Source organism: Protopterus annectens, chromosome 17.part0 (genome assembly GCF_019279795.1).
Source record: "Protopterus annectens isolate FY-2018-M chromosome 17.part0, PAN1.0, whole genome shotgun sequence".
In the NCBI taxonomy this organism is placed as follows: Eukaryota; Metazoa; Chordata; order Ceratodontiformes; family Protopteridae; genus Protopterus; species Protopterus annectens.
The window spans coordinates 336,068,539-336,094,777 of NC_056751.1; the positions used below are offsets into that span (position 1 = coordinate 336,068,539).

The following is a 26,239-nucleotide window of genomic DNA, read 5'->3' on the forward strand; positions in this document are numbered from 1 at the left end:
AGTACAAATATGACTCAGTCATTGTCCATGCTGGTGTGAATGACCTGAGACGTACCTCCCTGGACTACATGAAAAGAGACATAGAAGAGCTCTCTGAGCATGTAGCCCAGGCTGGTATGACCCTGACCTTGAGTAGCATCTTACCCTCACCAAGAATGATGCCACAGTATGAAGACAAGATGATCAATTTCAACAATTGGCTTAAGTATTGGTGTCATTCAAAGGGGATCCAATGCCTATCAGCTTGGGATGATATGCACGACAAGCCACAATGCTTTGCTAGGGACGGCTTGCACCTGTCACCCCTGGGCTTTCGGATATTGGAAAAGGCTCTTGCTACCCCCATAGTGCCTTTTTTAGGCAAGGCTCAAAAGACAAACCCACCTCCATAGGTATCACAAGGGATAAGAAACTAAGAGTAATGCTACTCAACGCTAGAAGTCTAAACCTCAAGATGCACGCACTCGAAACTCTCCTTAGCATGGAGAACATCGATATCTGTGCAGTAACAGAAACCTGGTTCAGGGGTCCCGAGAGCACCCCAGCACTACCAGGTTATACCTCATACCATGTTTTTCGGCCCCAAAACTTGGACCGAACCACAAAAGGAGGGGGAGTATCGATATTCATCAAAGATACCCACACCTCCAGGTTGGTGGCAAAGCACGAAGCATCAGAGACTATCCATGTGCAACTAACAGTGGGTAAAACTGCCTTCCAGTTTATAGCCTGCTACAGACCACCCTCCCAAACCCAGGAACCCCACTCGGCCTTCCTGAGAACACTGGAAAATATGAAGGTCTCTCCGAACACCATTATATTGGGCGACTTCAACTACCCAAACATAGATTGGGAGCATTACTCTAGCTCCAACACCCTTGCCCAAAGGTTCCTAGAATTCATAAACTCAAATGCTATGGAACAACTTGTTACCACTCCCACAAGAGGGGAAAACATACTGGACCTGATCATCACCAACATGGGGACTCTATGCTCCAGGCCAGAAGTGTATCCCTCACTGGTAAGATCAGACCATAAACTGATCTCACTGGATATTCACATCCCGACCCCACCCCCTGCCCAGAAAACCACAGTGAAAAACTCCACTAAAGCAAATTGCAAACGCCACAAAACCGAGGAGGAACCCTTCAAAGCCCCCGGGCCTGTGGAAAATACGGCCCAGACTGCAGAATCCTTTATAAATGCATTCTATGAACACCTTCAGGACTGAATGGATCATGCAATCCCAAATAAAACCAAGACCCAATCCTCCAAAGGCAGACGACCTGTCTGGTGGACCCCAGCCATAAACAAACTATACAATAGAAGGAGGAAGCTACTACATGATAGAGCAAAATCCCAAAAAGGGAAGGCATTTCTGATCAGTATTAGCAAAAAACTAAGGGCACTCATAAAATCGTCAAAGGCCAGCTTCGAGAAAAAAATTGCACAGGACACTAAGGATAATCACAAGGCTTTCTTTAGTTATGTTAGGAACCTGGGTGGGAATTCCCAGATATGCTCAGAATTAGTCCAAAATGACAAAAAATACACTGATCCCACAGACATTGCCAACATCCTAGCTGACAGGTTCAGCGCAAACTTCTCCCCCCACTCCCCACCAAAACGGCAAATATCTATCCCAGCAGAGTGCTGCCCCCCTGACATCTCAGATGCTCAGGTGGGAGCCGCCCTCTCCAAAGCAAAAAACACAGCATCAATGGGACCAGACGGTGTCCCAGGCTGTGTCCTACATGAACTCCAAGAAAAGCTAAACCCAAACATAAAACTACTGTTCAATCTCAGCCTTACTACAGGATATGTATCCAAAGACTGGCGTACAGCAACAGTGGTCCCTCTCCACAAAGGTGGTGCCTCAACGGACCCTGGAAACTATCGCCCCATAAGCCTGACTAGCTTGGTCTGCAAAGCTATGGAAAGGATCATCATGGACCTCATAAATAAAGATATTGGGGACCTACAGACACTGGATCCTACCCAGTTTGGCTTTGTTAAGGGCAGATCCTGCCTCTTAAACCTGGTTGACTTCTTTGAAACAGTCACCAAGGCCATTGACGAAGGGAAGGTGGTCCACACAGCCTATCTGGACCTCGCAAAAGCCTTCGATACAATACCCCACTTGGGCATTATAGATAAGCTCACCAGCTTAAATATAAACCCCTATGTCACTAGATGGGTTGCAAACTGGCTCAAGGACAGAACCCACATGGTTAGAATTGCTGGAGCCATGTCAGACTCCAAACCAGTTACAAGTGGCATCCCACAAGGCTCAGTCCTGGGACCTCTCTTGTTTGGTATATATTTCTCGGAGGTACAGGCCAACACGGAAGGACTGTGGCTGACCAAGTTCGCAGATGACTGCAAACTGGGCGCCATAATCGACTCTCCAGCCGACACAAGCATCCTCCAAAAGGGCCTCATAGAAACAGACAACTGGTGCCAGAGCCATGGCCTCAAGCTAAACGCAAAAAGTGTATAGTCATCCCCTTTGGCAAAACAAAGTGCTCACAAATTACCACATAGGTGGTAATCCATTAAGTACAGAAGAAGTAATTAGGGACCTGGGGACCCAAGTTGATAGCAATCTCTCATTTGACAACCACGTGGCCAAAGTGGTTAGAAAAACATTTTATATAGCCCACCTAATCATGAAGGGATTCACATCTAGATTAGGGGAGGTCATCGTGCCTCTTTACTCATCCCTCATCAGGCCCATAATTGAGTACAATGCCCCTTTTGGGATGTACCTTACCAAACACCTGCAGCAACTGGAAAGACCCCAAAAGTACCTCACCAAGAGGATCAAAGGGCTCAAACAGATGCCATATGCTGCCCGGTTAAAGAAACTCCAGCTTTACTCAGTGGCATACCGCCTGCTCAGTGGTGACCTGTGCCTGACGTATAAGGCCATGTCCAACCCGGAATTAAGGGACATGCTGCACCTCAAAAAATCCAAATCCCATCGAGCTACACGCTCGAGAGACTTGAACCTCAGCACTGAAATAAATAGGACATGCTGGAGAGACAGATTCATAACCCAGAGGCTCCCTTCACTCTGGAATAAAATCCCAGTCCAGGTTAGGCAGAGTCCCTCATTGACTCTTTTCAAGAGGAATCTTGACAAGTGGATGGGAGATCGTAGGTTTACCCCAGGTATCACTTCTGTGTCACTGTTAGACAGAGGCACAGTATACTAACCTCGAAAAAGGGCATAGCAAAATTAATTTAAAATGGGTGGCGAAAGCCAAACATACTCTGGCTAGGCTTATAAATGCCCTAGGGCAGATAGCCTAGTATGAACCTATGAACCTATGAACCTATGAAAGATCTGTCCTTTTGATAGACTATCACAGGGGCCCTCCCCAATTATTGGGCTACCTGGTCATCCAGTTGCAAAATTTCCCAATTGTGCTTGATAATATCAACTACCGCTTTTGTGTCTAAATTAAACGTGGTAATAAAACTAAGTTTCATGTCCTTTTTATCTTTCTTATTCATGTTTACACTACCATGCCTTAAATCTGTTCTTTCCATTGTTCCTATTATGGATTTATATATCCCATTGTTTCTTTTTTGAACCACTTCCTTGGAGACTTCCTCCAACACATGAGGGGGGTATCCTCTCTGCTTAAACATCTAAATAATAAAGGTCACCTCTTCCAAAAACCCTTTTACATCACTTACCATTCTGGCAGCCCTTACTAATTGTTCTTTAATAATGGACTTTTTTTGGAAAAGGGTGCAAGTAGGAATTCGAAAATGTAGGCTTTCGGAAGATTTTAGATGAAATCTTTTTATTTTCCAAACCAATATCCAATTGGATGTCTAAGTAGGTAATGGATTCCTTACTATAATTGAATGCAAATTTTAAGAAGGATACTGTCTCGTTAATATACTGCAGAAATTCCTTAAGCCGTGCCTCACTTCCTTTCCATACCAAAAAAAAAATGTCATCCAAAAATATGGTATAATGAATAGCCATGGGCTGAAAATTACTCTTAAAAACAAATTCTTGCTCTCAGAAGGACATTACATAATTTGCAAAAACAGGGGTGCAAGCCGCCCCCATTGCTACTCCTGTGGCCTGTTTAAAATACTGCCCTTCGAAGAACAAATAATTGTTCCCAAGAACCAATTCCATCAATACCACAATTTTATTGATCTGGTCCTGGTCATAAACCTTTGTTTTGATCAATTGTGTCTCCAACCAATTTAATCCTGTTTCATGGAGGATCACTGAAAACAGATTACAAACATCTATTGTAACAAAAATAATGTTCTCATCCACCTTAACAGTGTTCAAATTCTCCAAATAATTCCACGATTCTTTACAGATATAGGGGAAGTAAACCAACCCTTTTTGTAATTGGAGGTCTAAAAACTTACTAATAAAGGTGGTCTTGGCCAATTTCCCATCCACTATTTGTCTAAAGCTGGGATTTTTTAGCCCTTTGTGGATCTTGGGAACACTCCTCCCAATCCCATCATATCAGCTCATTCTACTAAGTACAGTGAGATAATTTGGGAAGGCCCACCCCCTTATTTCTTAACCTTAAATTATCTTCTGTTTTCTCCCTTATTACTAAACAAAAAATGCACTTTATTCAGCTGCTTTTACTGTATTTGTGTGTCTTATGACTTTATTTCTGCGTTTTGCTTTTGCTGCTTGTTCTGAAAAGTGTTCAATTGCCTTTGTTCGGCTGCATTTATTACGGCTTATTAGTAGCTTGATTAAATTGTAATTGTTATTCTAAGCCTTAGTTTTGGTTTAAGAACTTGGGCTTCAGCACAGTTATTTTACATTAAGACAGTTTGCAGTCTACATTCTTGTGGGAGGAGAGGATAGCCTCTCCCCCTCTGCACTGGGAACTGCTGGGAAAGATTTATTGTGCCTGTTGTTCTAAGTGTCTTTGTTCTGGTTTAAAACACTTGAGTTCCAAACCAGTTACTTTACATTACAAAGATTTTTCTGCAAACTCTTGTGGCAGGAGAGGTTAGCTTACACCCTTCTAAGCTGGAAAATGCTGGTTGAAATCTCATTGTCTTTGTTATTCTGAAAGTGTCTTAGTTCTGGTTTAAGCATTTGGGCTTCAAACCAGATATTTTTACATTAGGAGGATTGTGGTCTAGACTCTTGTGGCAGGAGAGTCTGGCCTACACCCTTCTACTATGGGAATTGCTGGTGAATGCTTATTGTGCTTGTTAGTCTAAGTTTTATTCTGGTTTAAGCAACTGGGTTCTAAATCAGTTACTTTACATTAGGAAGATTTGTGGTCTAAACTCTTGTGGCAGGACAGGATAGCCTACATTCTTCTAAGCTGGAAATTGCTTGTTGAAGGCCTATTATGTCTGTTATTCTGAAAGTGTCTTAGTTCTATTTTAAGCACTTGGGCTTCAAACCAGTTGTTTTACATTAGGGAGGTTTGTGGTCAAGACTCTTATGGCAGGACAGTGTGGCCTACACCCTTCTGAGCTGGAAATTACCGGTGAATTGCTGCTTTACTTAAACTGTTTTTTTTTTATTGTTGTGACTGTGATTTTATACACTTTGAATGTCTAGTACTTCTATATTTTATAGCATAGGCCAGATTCAGACTTGCTGAATCTAGACTGTTGCTGAATCTAGACTGTCTGGTATCACTTGAGCACTAAAACCAACTCTTCACTGAGATACTGAAAGATATGAAGCATCCATTGCTTCCAGCTAACTATACATGCCTGTTTTCTGCTCTTATATTGCACTTTTAATTTGCATTTGCATTCTACTGTCTGTCTGAATTGTCTGAACTGTTTTCTTTACCACATTTTACTGTATACTGTACTAGTTCAGCCATAGCATAGCCCAGTTTCAGATTTGCTGTTTCTGGGTCTGTTTTGTAACTTCTGAGCATCAAATTAAAGCCATCTTTGGTTGTGAAGGCCCTTCTGCATCCTTGTGGGAGGAGAGTGTGGTCTGGGTCCCATCTAATCAAGGGTGATTGGACTACAGCTCAGAGAGCATCTTTATTGGCTAGTTTGAGTTGAGTTATTTCTTGTTTTATTTAAGCCCCACATTTGCACTTGTTTGATTGTAGCACACCATTGTGCATTGCCGTGTAGTGGTGGTTACCATTGGCGGTTACAGACCAAACATTTTGCTTGTTAAATTTCCCATTAGCACTTTGCTTGTGGTCCTCCAGATGTTTCTTGTGGCCCTGCTCTACTGTCAGCTGGAACACTAAGCCTAGCCTCAGTGGTACCAACACACCTCTTACGCACTAGCCATTCCTAAGTGTGACCTCTTTTCCCGACCATATAAATTTATCTAACACTATGGATGGACAACTTACCACAGTTTCTTCAGCCATCTGGTTGACATGGGCATCCTGAGACAGTGTAGCAACTGCATCATGTTCACCAACAATCCTCTACTTCTAGTCCACATAAATTCAACATGTGAGAGATGCAATTATATTAAGAACTTTGAATCCATGCTCTCTCACATACCAATCAGTACATATGACAATGAGCAGGTTGTCAGCAATGCACACCTCACCTCCTACTCCACCAAAACCCACATCATACATACCTACATATGCATAGTAGATCTCACCAGAAACATACCTAAACACCAGAGACCTCCCAAACACAAACACAAGCATGTTACACATAATACTTCCTCTGCAGAACACAACACACCAAATAGTTCATGCACCAGTGTCTTACCTGTCAAGTCCTTAAGGAAAAATACAAAACCAAACATATTAGTCATAGGTGATTTCATCATGAGACATACAGATGTCCCTCTCACCAGGCTTAATAAGAAAAAGGTCACAGTCAGCTGTCTCTCAGGTGCCAGGATCCGTGAGATACTACACATGCATTCAAATCTCTCAACAAGTACTGTTATGACTCCGGCATAGTCCATGTTGATGTGAATGACTTGATACATACCTCTCTGGACTACATGAAGAAAGACATAACTGAGCTCTCGGACTATGTGCCTCAGATAGGTATGTCCCTAGCCTAAAGCACCATTTTACCTTCACCCAGTATGACGCCTCAATACAAACAGAAAGTGATTGACTTCAATAATTGGCTTAGTTTCTGGTGTCATTCTAAAGGGATCCAGTATCTGTCAGTCTGAGATGAGGATGACATGATTGATACACCTTAATGCTTTGCCAGAGATGGTCTTCATCTGTCACCCCTGGGATTTTGTCTACTGGCTAAGGCTCTTGCCACCCCATAGTGCCTTTTTAGGCAGTGTCTCAAGGACAACATTCCCAGTGTAAAAACTCTATCCAAAAACAACCTCAGGGTTATGCTGCTAAATGCTAAGAATCATAACATGAAACTGCACTCACTGGAAGCAGTCCTCACCTTGGAAGATGTAGACATTTGTATAGTCACAGAGACCTGGTTCAAGACTGTGGAGAACACCCCAACCATACTGGGTTATGCTTCCTTCTACACATTCAGACCACAAACTGAAGGTGTGAAAACCAAAGGAGGTGGCATATTGATAGTCATTAAATATAAATACACTTCCAGATTAAACAGTATAATTCCCTGGAGACATTCAGATGCAATTAACTGTTGGTAGGACACCTTTCTGCAGGAGTCCCCTCCATGAATCAGGACACCCACTCTGCCTATTTGGATCTATTTGAGTCTATCAAGATACATCTGAACACCATGGTTTTGGGTGACTTTAACTACCATTCATTGACTGGGTAAATTACTTGTGCTCAAACTCACTTGCCCAAAGGTTCATCAACTTTGTTAACTCCAATGTGCTGGACCAACTGGTTGACACTGCCCCCCCCCCCCCCCCCCCAGGCGTGCCAACATCCTGAATCTGGTGCTTACCAATATGGGGGAACTGCTGTAGCACCCCCACTGCGAGGTCTTCCCTGGTGAGATCTGACCACAAATCAGTCTCATTCAAAGTAACTATCACACCTGACCCCCCCTCACCCCGAGTAGCAACTACACTCTCCAAATCAGATTATAGCTTCTTACAGGATGGTATAAATAGCTTCACTGCACCTCCCCCCTCAGATGAAACTGGAAGCTATGCTGAGTTCTACACCAATGCTTTATACAAACACCACCTGTATAACTGCATTGACTTGGATGTACCTGATAGGACCAAAACAAGCTCCTTAAGGAAGAGCAAACTTTCTTGGTGGACAACTGCTATTAACAGACTTTACAACAACAGGAAGAAATTACTGTCTAAGAGTAAGAGGGAGTGAGCCTTAAACTGGAACCACTCCCTCCTTAGCTTAAACAAGCAAATAAGACTTCTTGTGGATCCTATGAATCCAAATTAACTTCCTCAATAAAGGACAACCATAAGGTGTTCTTTAGTTACAGCCGTAACCTAAAAAGAAAGGCCCAGATTTGCACTGAACTGGTAGTTAATGATATTACATACACTGAGCCTGTGGACATAGCTAACCTGTTGGCCAACAGGTTCTGTGAAAACTTCAGTCCCGTTCCTGCCAGACATACCCTATGATATCCCTACCACCTGTACCCTACCTTGAATCTCTAAAGAGCAGGTCATAAATGTCCTCTTTAAGGCCAAAAACACAGTATCTATGAGACCTGATAACATCCCAGGCTGCGTCCTGCGTGGGCTCCAACAAAAATTAGCTACACCTTTGGTACTCTTTTCAATCATAGTTTAAGCACTGGCTTCATCCCAGATGAAAGGAAAATGGCCACAGTTATTCCCTTGCTCAAAGGTGGTACTTGCACTGACCCCAGGAACTATAGACGTATTACCCTGACTAGCCTTATCTAGTTTGGATTTGTCAAAGGGGGATCATGCCTGTTAAACTTGGTGGACTTCTTCGAGCCAGTTACCAAGGCCCTGGACAAGGCGAAATCTGCGCATACAGCCTACTTAGACTTAGTCAAGGCTTTTGACACTACCTCCCACTCAGGCATCATTGACAAACTCACCCAGCCTGGTATCAACCATTATATTGTTAGATGGGTCACTAACTGGTTCACTGATACAACACATATAGTCAGAATAAGGGGATCCACCTTCAATAGCAGACCTGTAACCAGTGGTGTTCCACAGGGATCAGTCCTGGGACCTCTACTGCTTGGAATCTATTTCTCCGAAGTATAAGCAAAAGTTAAAGATCTGTGACTGACAAAGTTTGCTGATGACTGCAAACTAGGAGTGGTCATAGAATTTCCAAATGATGTCAACATCCTACAAGAGGATCTTACACAAACAAATGACTGGTGCCAAAGTCATGGTCTTAAACTCAAAGCAAAAAAAATGTATTATCATTACATCAACTTTTACTCTTAAAACAGAAGGCCAGGCAAATAAAACAAAAATCTGTTAAGTTTAGAAAACACTGTGTGTGATAAAGTAAGATGGAAACAGTTGATTTTTCTCCCTCTATAACAAAGAAGTTTAAGCAGTTTGAATGAAATGTGAGAAATTATTCACATTTACAAAAGAGATAATGCAGACAGCATATCATCTGACTTGGAGTGATAGGGTCTGATTCAATTACGTATATAGCCACAGTCAGGCTGAAGAAAGAGAAATATTGTGAATTTTCCCATTTGCAGTGCTCTCATGATCACTGTAGCCTTGGAAGAAAATATATAAAGTTACAGTGGTCACCAAAGCAGCCATATGATGTCTTAAGGAATCTATAGTTAGGGACAGTGACTTAACATGTTATCCTCCAGGCTCAAATTCTTTTTCAACTCAAAAAAAATCATAACAATTTGACAGTCTGATTTTCAGTGCAGTATATGAACATGCTCACACAACAGGCTAGAATTATTTGATGGACTCCACCAGAAACTGCCATTCAGCACTTTTTATATAATTCCTTTTAACACTCATTTTGGAGCTAGATCTCTTAACTCAATAACTTACCAATTAATTATAGGCATCATATGAAAAGGCAAGATGGAAGAAAAAAAATGACACAAAGACTGGTTCTCCATGTTGCAGTGCAGTAGAGATATTTAGCACCATCACTTGTTAGTAATATTTAATGATATTTTCATATCTACATTCATTGTTTCATAACTGAGTGAGCTATGTATTATTAAGGAGTATAGTTTGAAATGTCAAGGTGGGAAAAAAGAAAAAACAGAGAAAAAAATGCTATCAGTGCCCATGCGTAATACACTATAGTGGAGATATTACCAGTTGTCTGACAGTAAAAGTGAAGATTTGAGACATTTTAATGTCAACATTGTTATCGCAGGGCTAGGCACCCAGAGGTATGAACACTAAACTGAAAAAAAAATGGGAAAAAGGGGTGGATGGATGGATATTTCTAAGACCAACTTACTAATGAATGAGATATGGATGCTGCCTGAAGTTTAATATTGCATGTGGAAAAAGTTTGGTTAGATGAATCTGGAGAAAACTGCTACTGATACTTTCACTCTTTATAGCCTGCGAGATAATGAGTGTTATTTATACTGAAAAGAATGCAAACAGGCTTATTTTTAAGTGTCATGTATTTGGTCAATCATTCCTTTGTCAACAGCCATAACTGTGGGGTTGTTTTGTGAACATCCGATTTATCGAACAAATGTTTTGTTAGATGTTTGCTTTGCTGTAAAAGGTAACTGGAATGTATACAAGGTATGTGTGTGAATGTGCATGGGTTAGGGTCTGAGTAAGGGTTAGAAGGGGGTAGATATGTGTGTCCAGGTGATTGTGAGTGCTTAGGGTTAGGATCGTGGTTAGGTTAGGGAACAGAGTTAGTCTATATGTGTGGGTGCTAGAGTGTGCGCGTGTGTGTGTGTGTGTGTGTGTGTGTGTGTGTGTGTGTGTGTGTGTGTGTGTGTGTGTGTGTGCATGTCTGTGTTGTGAATGTCTGAGATGCCTTGTGTTGTGGTAGTGCTATGGGAAGTTTTTTTTTTTTTTTTTTTTAAAGTTAAGATGCACATTATGGTTAGGGGCAGGGTGAGACTTAGACTTAGCATGAATTACTAAAGTGGCAACACTCAGATCTGCTCTGAGTTACAGCACAATGACACTAAATATACAGAACCAGCTGATATTGCCAACATCCTGGCAGATAGGTTCAGTGCTAACTTTACCCCCCTCTCACCCCCTAAAGGGCCCATCTTTATAATGGAAGAATGCAAAGTTCCTGTAATCACAGCTGCACAGGTAAAAACTTCACTCTCCAAAGCCAAGAACACAGCATCCATGGGACCTGACAACATCCCAGGCTGCCTTCTACATGAACTACAGAATGAACTGGCACCCCATCTAAGTACCATGTTCAATCATTGCCTCACCTCAGGCTTTGTGCCCATTGAATGGCGCACTGCGACAGTTATCCCACTCCACAAAGGGGGCCACAACAGACCCCGGGAACTACTGCCCCATTAGCCTGACGAGCCTCGTCTGCAAGGCCATGGAACGTATCATCATGGAACTCAAAAACAAAGACATTGGAGATCTCCAACCCTGGACCCCACACAGTTTGGGTTTGTAAAAGGCAGATTATGTCTCCTAAACCTGATAGACTTCTTTGAAGTAGTCACCAAAGCCATAGATGAGGGTAAGGTGGTTCACACAGCCTATCTAGATCTCGCCAAGGCATTCAACACCATCCCCCACTCTGGAATTATAGATAAACTCACTAAACTAGGTATAAATCCCTATGTCACAAGATGGGTTGCCAACTGGCTTACTGAAAGAACCCACACTGTGAAAGTAGCAGACTCCAAATCAGACTTCAGACCAGTGACAAGTGGAGTACCACAGGGTTCAGTCCTGGGTCCTCCCCTGTTTGGTATCTACTTCTCTGAAGTACAGGCTAACACAGAAGGTATTTGGCTAACTAAATTCGCAGATGACTGCAAACTAGGAGCCATAATTGAAACTCCTAATTATGTGGACATCCTACAAAAGGGCCTCACTGAGGCAGATGCCTGGTGTCAAAGACATGGTCTCAAGCTCAATGCCAAAAAGTGCATTGTCATCCCCTTTGGTAAAAATTCTGTACCCATGAACTACCACATAGGCAGTAGTCTACTTAACACTGAAAGTGTGATAAGAGACCTTGGGACAAACGTAAACAGTAGTCTCTCCTTTGATAATCACATCGTCAAAGTGGTCAGGAAATCCTTCTACGTGGCACACCTCATCACAAAAGGTTTCTCATCCAGAAAAAATGAAGTCATTGTTCCCCTCTACTCATCACTCATTAGACCCATTATAGAGTACAACGCCCCTTTTGGTATGTACCTCACAGGACATCTACAACAACTGGAAAGGCTGCAAAAATACCTCACAAAGAGGATTACTGGCCTCAAACAGATGCCTTACGCAGACCATCTCAAAAAACTCCAGCTTTACTCCGTCGCATATCGCCTACTCAGAGGCGATCTCTGCCTAACATACAAAGCTATGTCAAACCCAGAGCTGTTGGACATGCTCCACTTAAAGAAATCCCAATCTCTCCAAGCTACATGCTCTAGGGACCTAAACCTTGTCACCACAATAAACAGAACATGCTGGAGGGATAGATTCCTGTCCCAGAGACTTCCCATAATCTGGAGCAGACTACCTATCTATGTCAAACAGAGCTCCTCATTAGCACTCTTCAAGAAAAATCTTGATGATTGGATGGGTAATAGGAAATTCACCCAGGGGATCACTTCTATGGTTCTGCTTGACAGGGGCACAGGAAAATAATTTTCTTGGGTGGCGAAAGCCAGGGTACATTTTTGGCTAGGCTTGTATAGGCCCTAGGGCCAATAGCCTAGTACCTACCTATGAACCTATGAACCTATGAAGCAGGGATGCACGTGTGTGTGTGTGTGTGTGTGTGTGTGTGTGTGTGTGTGTGTGTGTATGTGTGTGTGTGTGTGTGTATGTGTGTGTGTGTGTGTATATATGTGTGTGTGTGTGTGTGTGTGTGTGTGTGTGTGTGTGTGTGTGTGTGGGACATCACATCATATTCAAAGAATTTTTGGACTCTTTAGACTGCCAAGTATTTTATGTAAAATCATGTAAAATCATGAAAACAGTTCAAAATGGACAAAAAAAGGCAGCTTAGGTGCTCCCTATCTATCCTGATGGGGGGTTACCTCTGGTGTCTCACATGGCTCAATGCTTGGACCACTTATTTTTAGACTATTTCTCTCAGAGATGAAAGTAAGAAATGGACCCTGGATAACCAAATGCTCTGATGACTGAACAATGGGTAACACAGATACCTCAGTAATATAAGCCAAAGTTCTCAAGATAGCCGAGAAAGACATAACCAAGGCAGGAATGATAATCCCTTGTTTAATGTCAAGAAATATAGCATTAAGAGGGGTCCATGACTAAAATGTGACTCCTGTGGGATTGATAATCTTAACTATAATCACAAAGTATTGTGTTTTTCAGAAATTAGACACATTTAAACTCCTAAAATATGTAATCATTGTTTTGCAGGAAGACAAAGTCCTCTGCACCTCCCAGTGGGGGCTGTGACCTGTACCCCTGTATCTCCCGCTACTTATATATACTAACACTGACATTGCTGTATCTCAGAAAAAGGAGGAATCATCAAGATACTGCAATCTTACCCTTTAAAAATAATAAGTACAGCAATAACATGAGTGACCACGTATTAGAATGTAGATCACTAATGTGTCACAAGTAAGGCATCCGTCATGAAAAGTGGCAAAAAGGAAATTCATTATGATCACACAATACATGGTTAGATTATAAAATATGGCAAGCCTTTGAAGATTTAAAGAGAATAGAAGTGAACAGTTTCATCTTTGACCAGTGTACATCTACCAAAGCCAGAAACGATGAATGCACTTTGGAAGAGACCACACTAGGGTTACTGTTTTGCAGTTCTTTGAATCATTCAGAATATCAAGACATGTTGTAAATAACAAGCATATACAGCATAGTAGGCTCAGTTCATAGTGATATCACTGTATGTCCCTGTTCTTGGGTGGAGGGATAGGATTCTGCAAAAACCCAGTATAAGTGGTATTATGGAAAAACTGCCCAATCACTTTCACTTACAGATGTGAATTCCATATGCAAAAAGTTAAAGTTTCCTTAAGAGAGAAACAATGTGGAGAATATACAGGGAAAAAAAGATAGTAAGAAGTGTATGTGGTTGGGGCAGACTAAAAACGTGTTTAGTGCTTATACTGTAAACTTCCTACAGACACTAAACACTTCATTTTGCCATACAGATGATTGAATCTTGTCTGAAAGTAACAGGTATAACTATATAGATATATATATATATATATATATATATATATATATATATATATATATATTATATATATATATATATATATATATATATATATACACACACACACACACACACACACATATATATATATATATATATATATATATATATATATATATATATATATATATATATATATATATATATATATATATATATGTATGTATATATATACATATATATATTTATATAGATAAAAGCCACAGTGGTGCAGCGGTAGCATTGTCGCCTCACAGCAAGAGGTTCTCCCGTTCGATTCTCAGCTGGAGCGCCTTCTGTGTGGAGTCTGCATGTCCTCCCCGCGGTTGAGTGGCATTCGAAAGACATGCGTGAATGGGCGTGCCTTCATTGAAGGTTGGGCTGGCACCTCGGCACCGTAAAAATCTGCTGCCAATCATTAGTGGACCAGAGCTCCACTGTGGCGATCCCTAACCGGGTAAAGCCGAAAAAAGAACATATATATACATATAGATACATATTTATATATACATGGCTTACTAACAAAACCATGAAAGGCATTCCATTGAGTAATGACTTACTCGACAAATAAACTTCAAATTACAAAATTGGAAAGGCACAAAGATGAAACTGGTAATGTTGGTAATGTTGGCAACTCCATTTTTGACATAGTCGACATTACCCAGCATACCTTACTAGCCAGAAATGTCCAACTAATGTTTAGCAGGGGGTCAAGCCCCTCTACACTCCCTCACCCCCTGCTAATTATACATACTAACTTCAAGATCACACTATAGTGAGGAAATGGGAACATTTCCGGATCCCCATTGTAGTGCAATCTCCATGCAAAACATCAACTTCACAACAGAGGATGCACACTAGTATTCGATTTTCTGGAGTGGATCAATTTTAGTTTGTTTTTATGCACATTCACAAACTGCTATTCAAGCATGTGCATCTCGATACCCTGCACTTCGTCACAGTGACTGTAAAGTTTTATATATATATATATACCCACTCGGGTATTGTAGAAAAACTTACCAGCTTAAATGTAAACCCATATGTCACAAGATGGGTTGCAAACTGGCTTAAGGACAGAACCCACAGGGTTAGAGTTGCTGGCGCTATGTCAGACTCCAAGCCGGTCACAAGTGGTGTCCCACAGGGCTCGGTCCTTGGCCCCCTATTGTTCGGCATCTACTTCTCAGAAGTACAGGCCAACATGGGAGGACTTTGGCTGACAAAGTTTGCAGACGACTGCAAACTGGGCGCCATAGTGGAAAGTGCATCGGACACGGATATCCTTCAGAAGGGACTCACGGAAACAGATAGCTGGTGCCAGAGCCATGGCCTGAAGTTAAACGCCAAAAATGTATAGTCATACCCTTCGGGAAAAACAAGGTAACCCCAAGCTACCATATAGGTGGCAATCCACTAAGCACAGAAGAGGTTATCAGGGACCTGGGGACCCAGGTTGACAGTGGCCTTTCTTTTGACACTCACGTTGCTAAAGTGGTTAGAAGGACCTTCTACATTGCCCACCTGATCATGAAGGGATTCACATCCAGATCTAGTGAGGTCATTGTTCCCTGTACTCTTCACTTATCAGACCAATGATCGAAAGTACAATGCCCCATTCGGGATGTATCTCGCCCGACATCTGCAGCAATTGGAGAGACCCCAAAAGTTTCTCACCAAAAGGATAAAGGGACTCCAAAATCTGTCATATGCTGCCAGATTGAAGAAACTCCAGCTCTATTCAGTCGCATACCGTCTGCTCAGAGGTGACATGTGCCTGACATACAAGGCCATGTCCAACCCGGAATTAATGGACATGCTCCACCTCAAAAAATCCAAATCCACCAAAACCACTAGAGCAAGCGACTTAAACCTTAGCACGGATATAAATAGGACGTGCTGGAGGGACAGATTTATCACTCAGAGACTCCCTATGCTGTGGAATAGAGTCCCGGTCCATGTGAGGCAGAGCACCTCGCTGGCTCTGTTCAAGAGAAATCTTGACCTGTGGATGGGAGATCGTAGGTTTACCCGGGAATCATCTCTGTGTCACTGCTGGACAGAGGCACAACAAACTAAGGGGTGGCGTAAGCCACAAAAATTCGGGCTAGGCTTATAAATGCCTTGGGGCAGATAGCCTAGTATAAACCTATGAACCTATGAACCTATACATATATATATATATATATATATATATATATATACATACATATATATATATATATATATATATATATATATACATATATATGTATGTATATATATATATATATATATATATATATATATATATATATATATATATATATATATATACATATACATATATACATTATATATATATATATATATATATATATATATACATACATATATATATATATATATATATATATATACACACACACACACAAAAACAAGACAGTAAACAAACTCATCAGTGATTATTATTATTAATCACAACTAAAATCAATGAAAAGGTAATCGTAAATGTAAACCAATAGGTTACATTTGAGATTACAAAAAAAAAAACAAAAACAACTTTACATGGGTGGCTTTGCCCATCAGACTCCCTGAAGCTGAAGACTTCACATCGCACCCCTGGAAATTAAATATACTAACTCCTGAGTCACACAATCATGAAGAAAAGGGAAAAGCCCAGGAATTATACACCAGTCAATATAATGAAATTCAACTGTTAGACAATTTGACCAACTGTACCACCGACGAAAAACACCAGCGTTTCACCATTAGATAAAATGGTGCAGCAATAACTCATATATCACATATCTAGTATTACTCATTATTTTGTTCCTTACTGTCACAACATCACTGCCGTTAAACAATATTCACATAATCTTGACATTTTAGCACATTACAGTTGGCCTTGCCAGAGGTTCTTTACTATGTTGAGAGATCATTCATCTCAGAGAAAAGAGAGTTTAATTTTCTACTTTTTTATCATTTTTTTCTACTTTCTCCAAGGTTGTCCTGAGTAGCAAGTACCATACACAGACTGAGAATGTGGAAGGGTAGCTCCCATACTGGGCAGTACAAAGGATTACTTCTATTAACTGTGTTGCTCTGTTTTCTAGAACAGATGTGCCCTGACAATTTTTTGCAGATTTGATATGATAAAATGCATTGTTTTGCATCTCACCTATGGGACACATGATGTTTAACAGAAAATATCAGTATGCCACAGTAGGAATGGCAGTGTCTGATCACCCTGTATGTATATGGGGGGGGGGTCCCCCTTGTAATATCGCCGGAGTATGATCAATTAAATCAAGGCAACTGCAGTTGTGCATATATAAACAGATTGTTAAATCAAAGTATGAGAGAAACCTGAATTATCTAAGCACTGTTAGGAGAAAACGTATGAGATAATATTTTGTTCAGCAGAGAAAATTATATCTCTCTGCTTTCCAAACATTCTTTGGTATTTAGCTGTCAGTTGCTGTCCCGTGTGTTAGAAAGGTTTCACCTAGTACTTAACAGATTTAATCATGTCTTCTCTACTTGCAACAATGGCTTCTTCTCACTGTGCAAGCTATACACTGTTTCCTCTTCCATTGTCTCTTTAATGTTGTGCCTAGTAATGTGTTTGAACTTTTTTTCTCATAGTTTTCACACATGCCAGTTAATTTATGAAGTCACTAGATCAATTTGTCAATCTCTGACAAAATGATGAAAGTATGACAGAATTGATATTTGTCACTGATTTTACATTATTGTGGTTCTCTACATGCAACTGATCAGAAAGGAACAATTGTTTGAAAAAAAAGTACTCGCTCAGCCATTATGACATAATACAACCCATTTAACTGTTATATTAATCAAAACTGTAAATGACATAACTGATGTCACACGTCAGAATAATGAAACTGTTATTCATGCATTAAACTGACGATAAATGAGAAAACAAGACAAATGATACCTATGATGTCTAAATAATGGAGCTTTTCTCCCCAGGCCTGACTTAAAAAGGGCACACCGCTCATTTGGAACTTCCCAGTAAACAAATGCCAATGAATGAATGAATAAATAAACAAACAGATAAATAAATAAAGCAGTTGTAATTAAATAATTAGTGATACTTACTGTATAAAAATGCATGTTTCAGCAACTTTAACCTGATGATAATTTCTATTAATATAAACCATGACAAGTAATTTATTCAAACTTATTCTGGGAAGCTATTACACCACACTGTAGAAAAAAGGGCACATACTGCAAATTCCATGCTTTATCTACATTTATATGCAGACATCAAAAAAAAAAAAAAAAAAAAAAAAAAACCTCATGGGCCATAATTCTCTCCCTCACTTCCCTTCACCATGAGCATTCCTGAAATAAAACTATCAGTTTAGAAAACTATCTGACAAACTGCTGAAGTTGAAATCCCTATAGTGAAAAGTGTCATTTATGAATCAGAAATTGTCTGAGACTTGTTCTTACAGAAATTTCATTTCTGCTGTGTGACCAAAACCTTTGCAGAAAATATCTGAGTTAACCACTCCCACAGTTAAGCAAACATCCTGTAAGAACAATTCATCCTTCAATTGACTGGCAACACCCACTATAGACATATTGCAGATATGTCCTTCTCTCAAGCACTTGTAATTTATAACACTCATCTTTTAAACTAATATACACCAATTGACCATTAAATCATAACTAGAATATCTGCACTTAGGTGTAAGGGAAAGCATGTTCAGTCCCTGAATATCTTTCCTCCTATGTCCACTGACGTTTACAGACATTAGACTGTAAGTAAATTATTCAAATTAGGATAGTTTGTAAAAACTGAGCCTGATGTTTTTCCTTACTTGCTGTCTATGTGACAGCACTTGCTAAGTATTTTACTGGTTTTGAAAACTGGTAAAACACATCACTTTTTTTTCTTTTGTAACTGATAGTACATGGAGTAGACAAGACTCCACGCACTACAAAAATGTATGATTGGGTCTCATCACCTCGCTCTCGAGGTGAATTTATTGGCATCCATGTCTTGAATACATAATAATATGGTTACGAACAGAGACCTGGTCATAACCTCTATATGTATTATGAATTGCATTCCACTTCAGAGAGATCACAACACAAATGCTTTTATAAAATGCTACTACTCCCATTTCCACCCAGTATGTAATATTTCATGTATGCTTGACTCTAGCCAATGTGTTTGCAGATCAGCTGAGCAAAAAGCCTCTATTTAAAGTACTATTTACTGACTGCTCGCATACAATCAATCCCCTCCCACTTGTTTACTCAGATAATGGCACATTTAGACATTGGATGAAACCATTTCCCAAAATAAAAATAAAGGAAGAATTGTGAAATCATTAATCCTTACCATTCACCTGAGGGGGGGAGTAAGGTTCAGATCCAGAGTCTGGAGGAGAGTCAGGTAAAGTGCTGGAAAAAATAATGACAGTTATTTGAATAAATATCAACAATATTTGTATTAGCTTGATGAAATAATTCAAACAATTCAGAAAATGATTTGCAAAGCTATCACCTCACTGTTGACATGTAGTGCTGTTCTCAACTGCTTTAGCAACAAATGCATTGAAAACACAAAGAACTAGTTAATCTTCTGAATAGGCTTGAATAACTAGATATTTTAGTGCAGGCAAACTGTGTCTTTTAGATTACTCACTACAGACTGACTGTGAACAGAAAGATCTGTAGTGTACTGCAAGCTGTCTGCATCCATATTGTGCTTCTTTACTGATAAATGCAAACGTCACTTACTCAAAAGCCATCTACCTTACAGACCAAATTGGAAATGGAAATGGAAAAGAGATGCAGAATACAGTAGCATTCACGAACCACATTCTACTCATTTTTGGCTGCTGCATGATGCTTACCTTTATGACACTTTTTCTAACCAGTGGTGGATCCAGAACATATACAGAAGTTGGAGATACTGCTGACCAAACATGAATGGCAGTAGTCATTCCGTACTATAAAGTCCCTCTCCTTGATACACATGCCTGATTATATTCTTTTCATGTGCTGCATATTTACAAATGTGCATATGATGCTATGAACACTGAATTACAGAAAGCAAGTAAACTTCAAACAGGCATTAAAGGCATACGATGAATCCATAATACTATGTATAAAGCCTAGTCCAATGTGGTCATTCTTGCTTGCACCCCCCCCCCCAACACCTCATACCATCCTAATGACTTCTTTCTTGTGTTTCCACACTTTTGTCTTATACTTCAACTTTTTTACTACATCCTAACAGAATAAATCTGGGAGTCTGTGGAGGGGGGGGGGGGTCCTAGACTCTGAAAAGCAATGGGGATCTAAACACTCCAAGGCTCTGTTTCCAACCTTTTGATCAAATGATGCCCTAAACAAAAATCTTCACTGAGAAAAGGAATTCAGAATTTTCTTTCAAGGAAAAACAAATTGTGTCCAAGGCTTAAATTTTAATGCTGACAAAAATAGTATCTCCCAATAAACTGATATGACAAATGCTTATGAGGATATATAAATTGATTCATACCTGGAAATAATGCTTGCCACCCTGCCCCCCCCCAAAAAAAAAAAAAATAGATAGGGATGAAAGTGAAAGAACAAATGGCCACAATCATATTTAAAGTTGCTGATGTCATGATGTTACTTGTATATATCTGCAAATCTGGCTTCTATTACCCTAATCACAGAAGACAGCCATCTTCTCTTTACCCCTTCTGATGTCTGGCATAAAAGTGAACAACCAAAATCCCACAGTAACATAGCTTAATGCTGTCAAATGTACATGCACAACATACCTCCATAATCTTATCCTCAAAGATAGGCATCATCATCATCATCATCATCATCATGAACCTCCCTTTTCCCATTTTCTACATGGGGTTGGGGTATCATGTCAACTGACACCATTTCTCTCTATTCAATGCCACATTCCTATCTTCTTCAACACTCATGCCTGACTGTCACAGTTCTTTTCTCACACAATCCATCCACCTCTTTGCTGGATGTCATTTCCTCTTGCCTTCTTCCTGTCTGACCCAAATCTTCTTCACCGGATTGTCTTCTGCTTTTCTGCACATGTGTTGGAACCACTGCATTATGTTCTCTTTGACAGTTTCTACAATTGGAGCTACTTTGGCTTTTGCTCTTATGTCCTCATTTCTTCATCTGTGCCACAGTGTGCATCCTACCACCTATCTCAGGCACTTTATCTCCATCGCCTCTAGCTTCCTCAACTGCTCTGCCTTTACTGCCCAGGTTTATGTACAACACAGTTGTACTGGTTGCACCACTATTTTGTACATCTTACATTTCTACTTCTTTTGCATTTTTCTGTCATACACTACACCTGACACTCTGTGCTAGTTGGCTGGACCCTCTCTAATTCTAACTTTGACCTCCTTATTCAGACTTTCTTTCTACTCAACCACCCCTCCCAGATACCAGAAGTCATTAATCTGTTCCGTTATTTTCCCTTCTATCTCAGTTCTTAGCTTCTTCTGATTTCCCTCATTTGCTGCTATTACAACTGTCTTATTTGTACTCAGCTTTATCCCATGTGCTTTCAGTTTTGCATCAAATTCCCCTAGCCATTGCTGAAGCTCTTGCTCAGGGTCTGCTTGTAATGCCACATTGTCTGCATACAGCAACTTTATGATCCATGCCTCGGAACTGCGTGTTAATGTAGCCCATCATCAGTATGAACAGCAGTGAGCTCAGAGTTAAACCCTGATGACTACCCAATCAGCTTTCTTGGGAACTTGTCCTATGTTTTCTCTCTATCTAAGAATGTCCAGATGGACTCTTTCCTCATTTCTATCTTCTCAAGCATTTATTTCACTGCAAATATTGGGTCAGTTGTACTACATCCTGATCTGAATCCAAACTGCTCCATCTCCCATCTTCCTTTCTACTGCTGTATGAATTCATTCATCAATCACCCTTTCCATAACTTTCTTGCAATGTGATAGGAGTTGGACACCTTTGTACTACCCATGCCTGTCAGTGTTCCATTTGTTCTTGAATACTGGCATTAGAATGCTTATTCTCCAGTCATCTGGGATACACCTTTCTTTCCATACTGCTATGAGTACTCTCAGGTGTCTTATCTCTCCTATCTCACCCAACATCTTTATTATATCTGCTGTGACCTCATCTGAGCCTGCTGCTTTCCCTGACTTCATTTTTCTTACTGCTATTCTTACTTCTTCTATGATGGGCTCCTCCTCTTCTCTCATTATAGACTGTGTCTAGGGTAGTACAGCTTCTGTGGGGCTTTCTTCATTCAGAAGCTGTTGGAAATACTCCACTCATCTGTCCATGATAGCCTGTGGACAGATTAGCAGGTTGTTGCTGGCATCCCTTATGAAGGGTGTCTGACCATTTTCTTTATCTTTCTATCTTTGCCTTGCAACCTGATATAGTTTCTTTGTGCCATCTCCTGAGTCACCTGCCAGAAGCTGGTAGAGTACCTCTGATGCCTTGTTCTTTGGTATTGCAACTTAACTTCTTTCTTAGCCTCTTTGTTAATCAACCAGTATTATTTCCTAATCTGGTCCATTTTTTCTATCTCCTAAATTTTCCTGCACTCCATTCTTTTGACGTCTTCCTGTACATCTGCATTCCACCACCAGCTTTCCTTATGTCCCTTATTTCCACACCTGGCTTGGCCACATATCGTTCTGTAGTCCTCACACATGCTGTTTTGAGGCACTGCAATGATTCTTCAACTCCATCTGTTTCCTCTTCCTCCTCTTCATCTTGAGGTATTACAGCCATGAGTAATTCCTTGAACTTCCGTGCTTTCTGTCCAGTCAACTTCAAGGTCATCAGCCTGTGGCAACCAGTGGTTTATGCTATGGGCTGACTGTTTCATTGGGGATAACTTTGCAATAGCTGATTCTATCCCAATGCCCTTTCCTTACTAGGAGGATGTTTACATGAGTTGCATGTTGGCCACTCTTCTTTGTGATCGTGTGACTGTCTCTCTTGCTGAACCATTTGTTGGCCACCATCTATCCAGACAGAATTTAGAATGGCTTCTCATTCTTCACTCCTGTTACCACCCATGTGGATTCAGGCAGTCTTCACATCCTGCTCTATCTATCCCAATATGTATATTCAGGTCACCCATTACCAACACCAATTTATGCTACCCTGCTTTATCTAATAGGTCCTGAAACTGCTGCCTGAATGCATTTTTTTCCCTCATCACAACACTTTTGTGGGGCATAGGCTGAGATTATGAATACTGTCCTGTCTTTAGGATGGAGTCTGATTACCATGAGTCTGTAACTAATTCTGACGACATCCCCTACTTCCATGTGAAGCATCACCACAATTCCTACACCACTTCTAGTCTGTCTTCCTGCTGAGTAGTAGACTCTGGATCCCAAGCCAAGTGGCTTTGCTGCACTGCCCTTCCATCTTATCTCCTGAATACATACAATGTCCAGCCACCTCCTTATCATCATAGCATCTATTACCTGTCAGTGAACCCCCAACTAGTGCAGCAATTCTTAGTTCAAGTTTGGCAGGTTGTTTGGTTTTATGTACAGCTCTTGCTCAACAGAGTTATCCCACATAACCCAAGCTGGGGAACTGGACACCAGCTGACCAGTAGCTTACAGACCCTGGGCTTTACATTGGACACACACTGGCCAACAGGGGTACATACAACCCTTCTTCTGTTAGCATGGGTCCCTGGCATATGTCCAAGAAGGCCAGGTTCTCAACCCACTTATCACAAGCAAATGCCCATGCCCCTTTGTTGACATTAGTCATCAAGACTGAATCACCTACAGCCATGTTTTTACACAATTGAGTGGCTAGTCCTGCCACTGGCAGTCTGTGATCTGTGTTCTCCTATCTTCGGGATACTACATACCAGAGTAATGCCTAAAGTGGCTGGTCTATAAAACTCTTCCTTCTATAGGTCACCATCTAGAGTCTGTGTTGCTGCCTACAGCTCCATTCTTGGGTGAGTTTGAGATGGAAACACTCAGCATGTTTTTTGGAGATGAGAGGAACCTCACAGAAACACAGAGAAAACATGCAAATGTGCAGTGGCCAGAGGTCAGGATTGAACTTTGTCCTTTCTGTATGGGAGACAAAGACCCTTAACCATTACATCAACTGGTCTCCCAAAGATAGACACCTATCTATGTCTGATATCTTACTGCATGGAAGTGAAAAAAATAATGATCACAGTAATGTAATTCTGACATGTTGCTCCTAGAAAGTTCACTGCCTCCAGACCCAGCTCAGCTTCTCCAGGTAAAAGTGAGAGAATCGTTACTTTTCAAAGTCAAAGTCAGCACTTAGCATGCAGGCATCGCAGCTTCACTTTTACTTAATGGCAGCTTTCAGTGGCTGGTGTGTGTGTGAGCTGAGCTTTCAGACTGTGTTTTCTTAACGTCAGATTAAGGAGGGACAGACTGTGTTTACTTAATGCAGCTTCAGAATCACAGCATTATTTACTTAACAGCAGCTTCACTGTGTTATTATTTACTTAACGGCAGCTTACTTTCATTGTCTTACTTTGCTTTTACTTAACTTGCAGAAGTTTTCCATGCAGGCATCACTTTACTGGTTTCCTCAGCAGCTAGCTTACTTTCACTGTGTATTATTTACTTAACAGACTTTCCATGCAGGCATTGCAGCTTCACTGTCTTTACTTTGGCTTTTGCTTTCAGCTTGTGTGTGTGGAAGCTTTACGGTACCTTTTCAAAGTCAAAGTCAGCACTTAGCATGCGCATCACAGCTTCACTTTTATTTAATGGCAGCTTGCATGGCACCTCTTTCCCCAGCTCAACTTTCTAAAGTGAGAGAATCGTCTAGGGTAAAAGTGGGAGAATCAACAGCAGCACGAGCTTGGTTTTTATTTAATTAATGGCTTCTAGTTTTCACTACGTTATTATTTACTACGGCAGCTTGCAGAAGCTTTCCGTGCAGCATTAACGGCAGGCTTGTTACTTTGGATCTTACTCTGTGTGTGCTTTGGATTTTACTTAGCAGCTAGGTAGGTCTGTGTGTGTGTGTGTGTGGTGTGTGTGTGTGTGTGTGTGTGTGTGTGTGTGTGTGTGTGTGTGTGTGTGTGTGTGTACAGGTAGCAAGAGCCTAGATTCTCTACTCATACCACCACCACTTGTGGTTTAAGTTGTTAGCCATAGTTCTTAACTGTCCAAAGTTTTACAGAATGTTTGGCTCATACTTTTGGTCTCTTCCTCTTAAAATTTGTGGTTTTCTGGCAAATTAGTGAGAACTGAATTCACTAAATAACCAGTTTCATTCTTCCTATCTTTCAGGAAATGCATGGTAACACAAAACATTTATTCTAACAACTTTTTCAAGATTATGCAAGCAATGTTTAAAATCTGTCCCTGGCTTTGGGCCTTTGTCTCCACCCCCCCCCCCCAATAAATGTTGGCTTTTTCCAGATTTCTTGTGCTGCATAGCTCCTTCAGGGGAGAGATGTTTAGTGCTACTTAAGTTATGCCAAGTCTGTTTGTGTTATTAGTAGCACAACAAGTAGAATACTTACTTTTGATGCAGAAGGTTGTGGGTTCTACTCCCACAGTATATAGATGGATTGCTGATGCTGTACTGTGTTGTACTTTTAAAGGGGTGGATGCTGTAGTCCTGAGAATGTCCTTTTTGGCAGAGATACCTAGTAACTATGAACCTGTTATCAGTTTGCCATCCATTCATTATTGCAATATTACTAGCTTATCATTTTTTTTAGTGTAACATAGGTAATTTATTCCTCAAGGGCAACAACATGCACTTTATTTGTAGATGAAACAATGAAATTTAAAGTTGTTTGCTAGCAGCAATCTCTTCATTAGTTACAGATCTTACATATCTCTTTAATGTGTTATTTAGATGACTTTTACTTCTGCAGAGATTGTGCTGGGACCATATTTTGATTGTATGTTCTTTTGGCATATGAAAGTTGGTATCCCACAATT

General features: G+C 40.6%; 1 protein-coding gene across 1 annotated transcript in view; it reads right to left on the reverse strand.

The window, feature by feature from the left end:
* LOC122791436 (myelin regulatory factor-like) overlaps positions 1 to 26,239 on the reverse strand; it is a 796,328-nt gene that overhangs the window by 123,043 nt on the left and 647,046 nt on the right. The window contains exon 4 of the mRNA XM_044059179.1: positions 19,633 to 19,694. Within this exon, the coding sequence (XP_043915114.1) occupies positions 19,633 to 19,694 (62 nt within the window). The remainder of the gene's footprint in view (positions 1 to 19,632; positions 19,695 to 26,239) is intronic.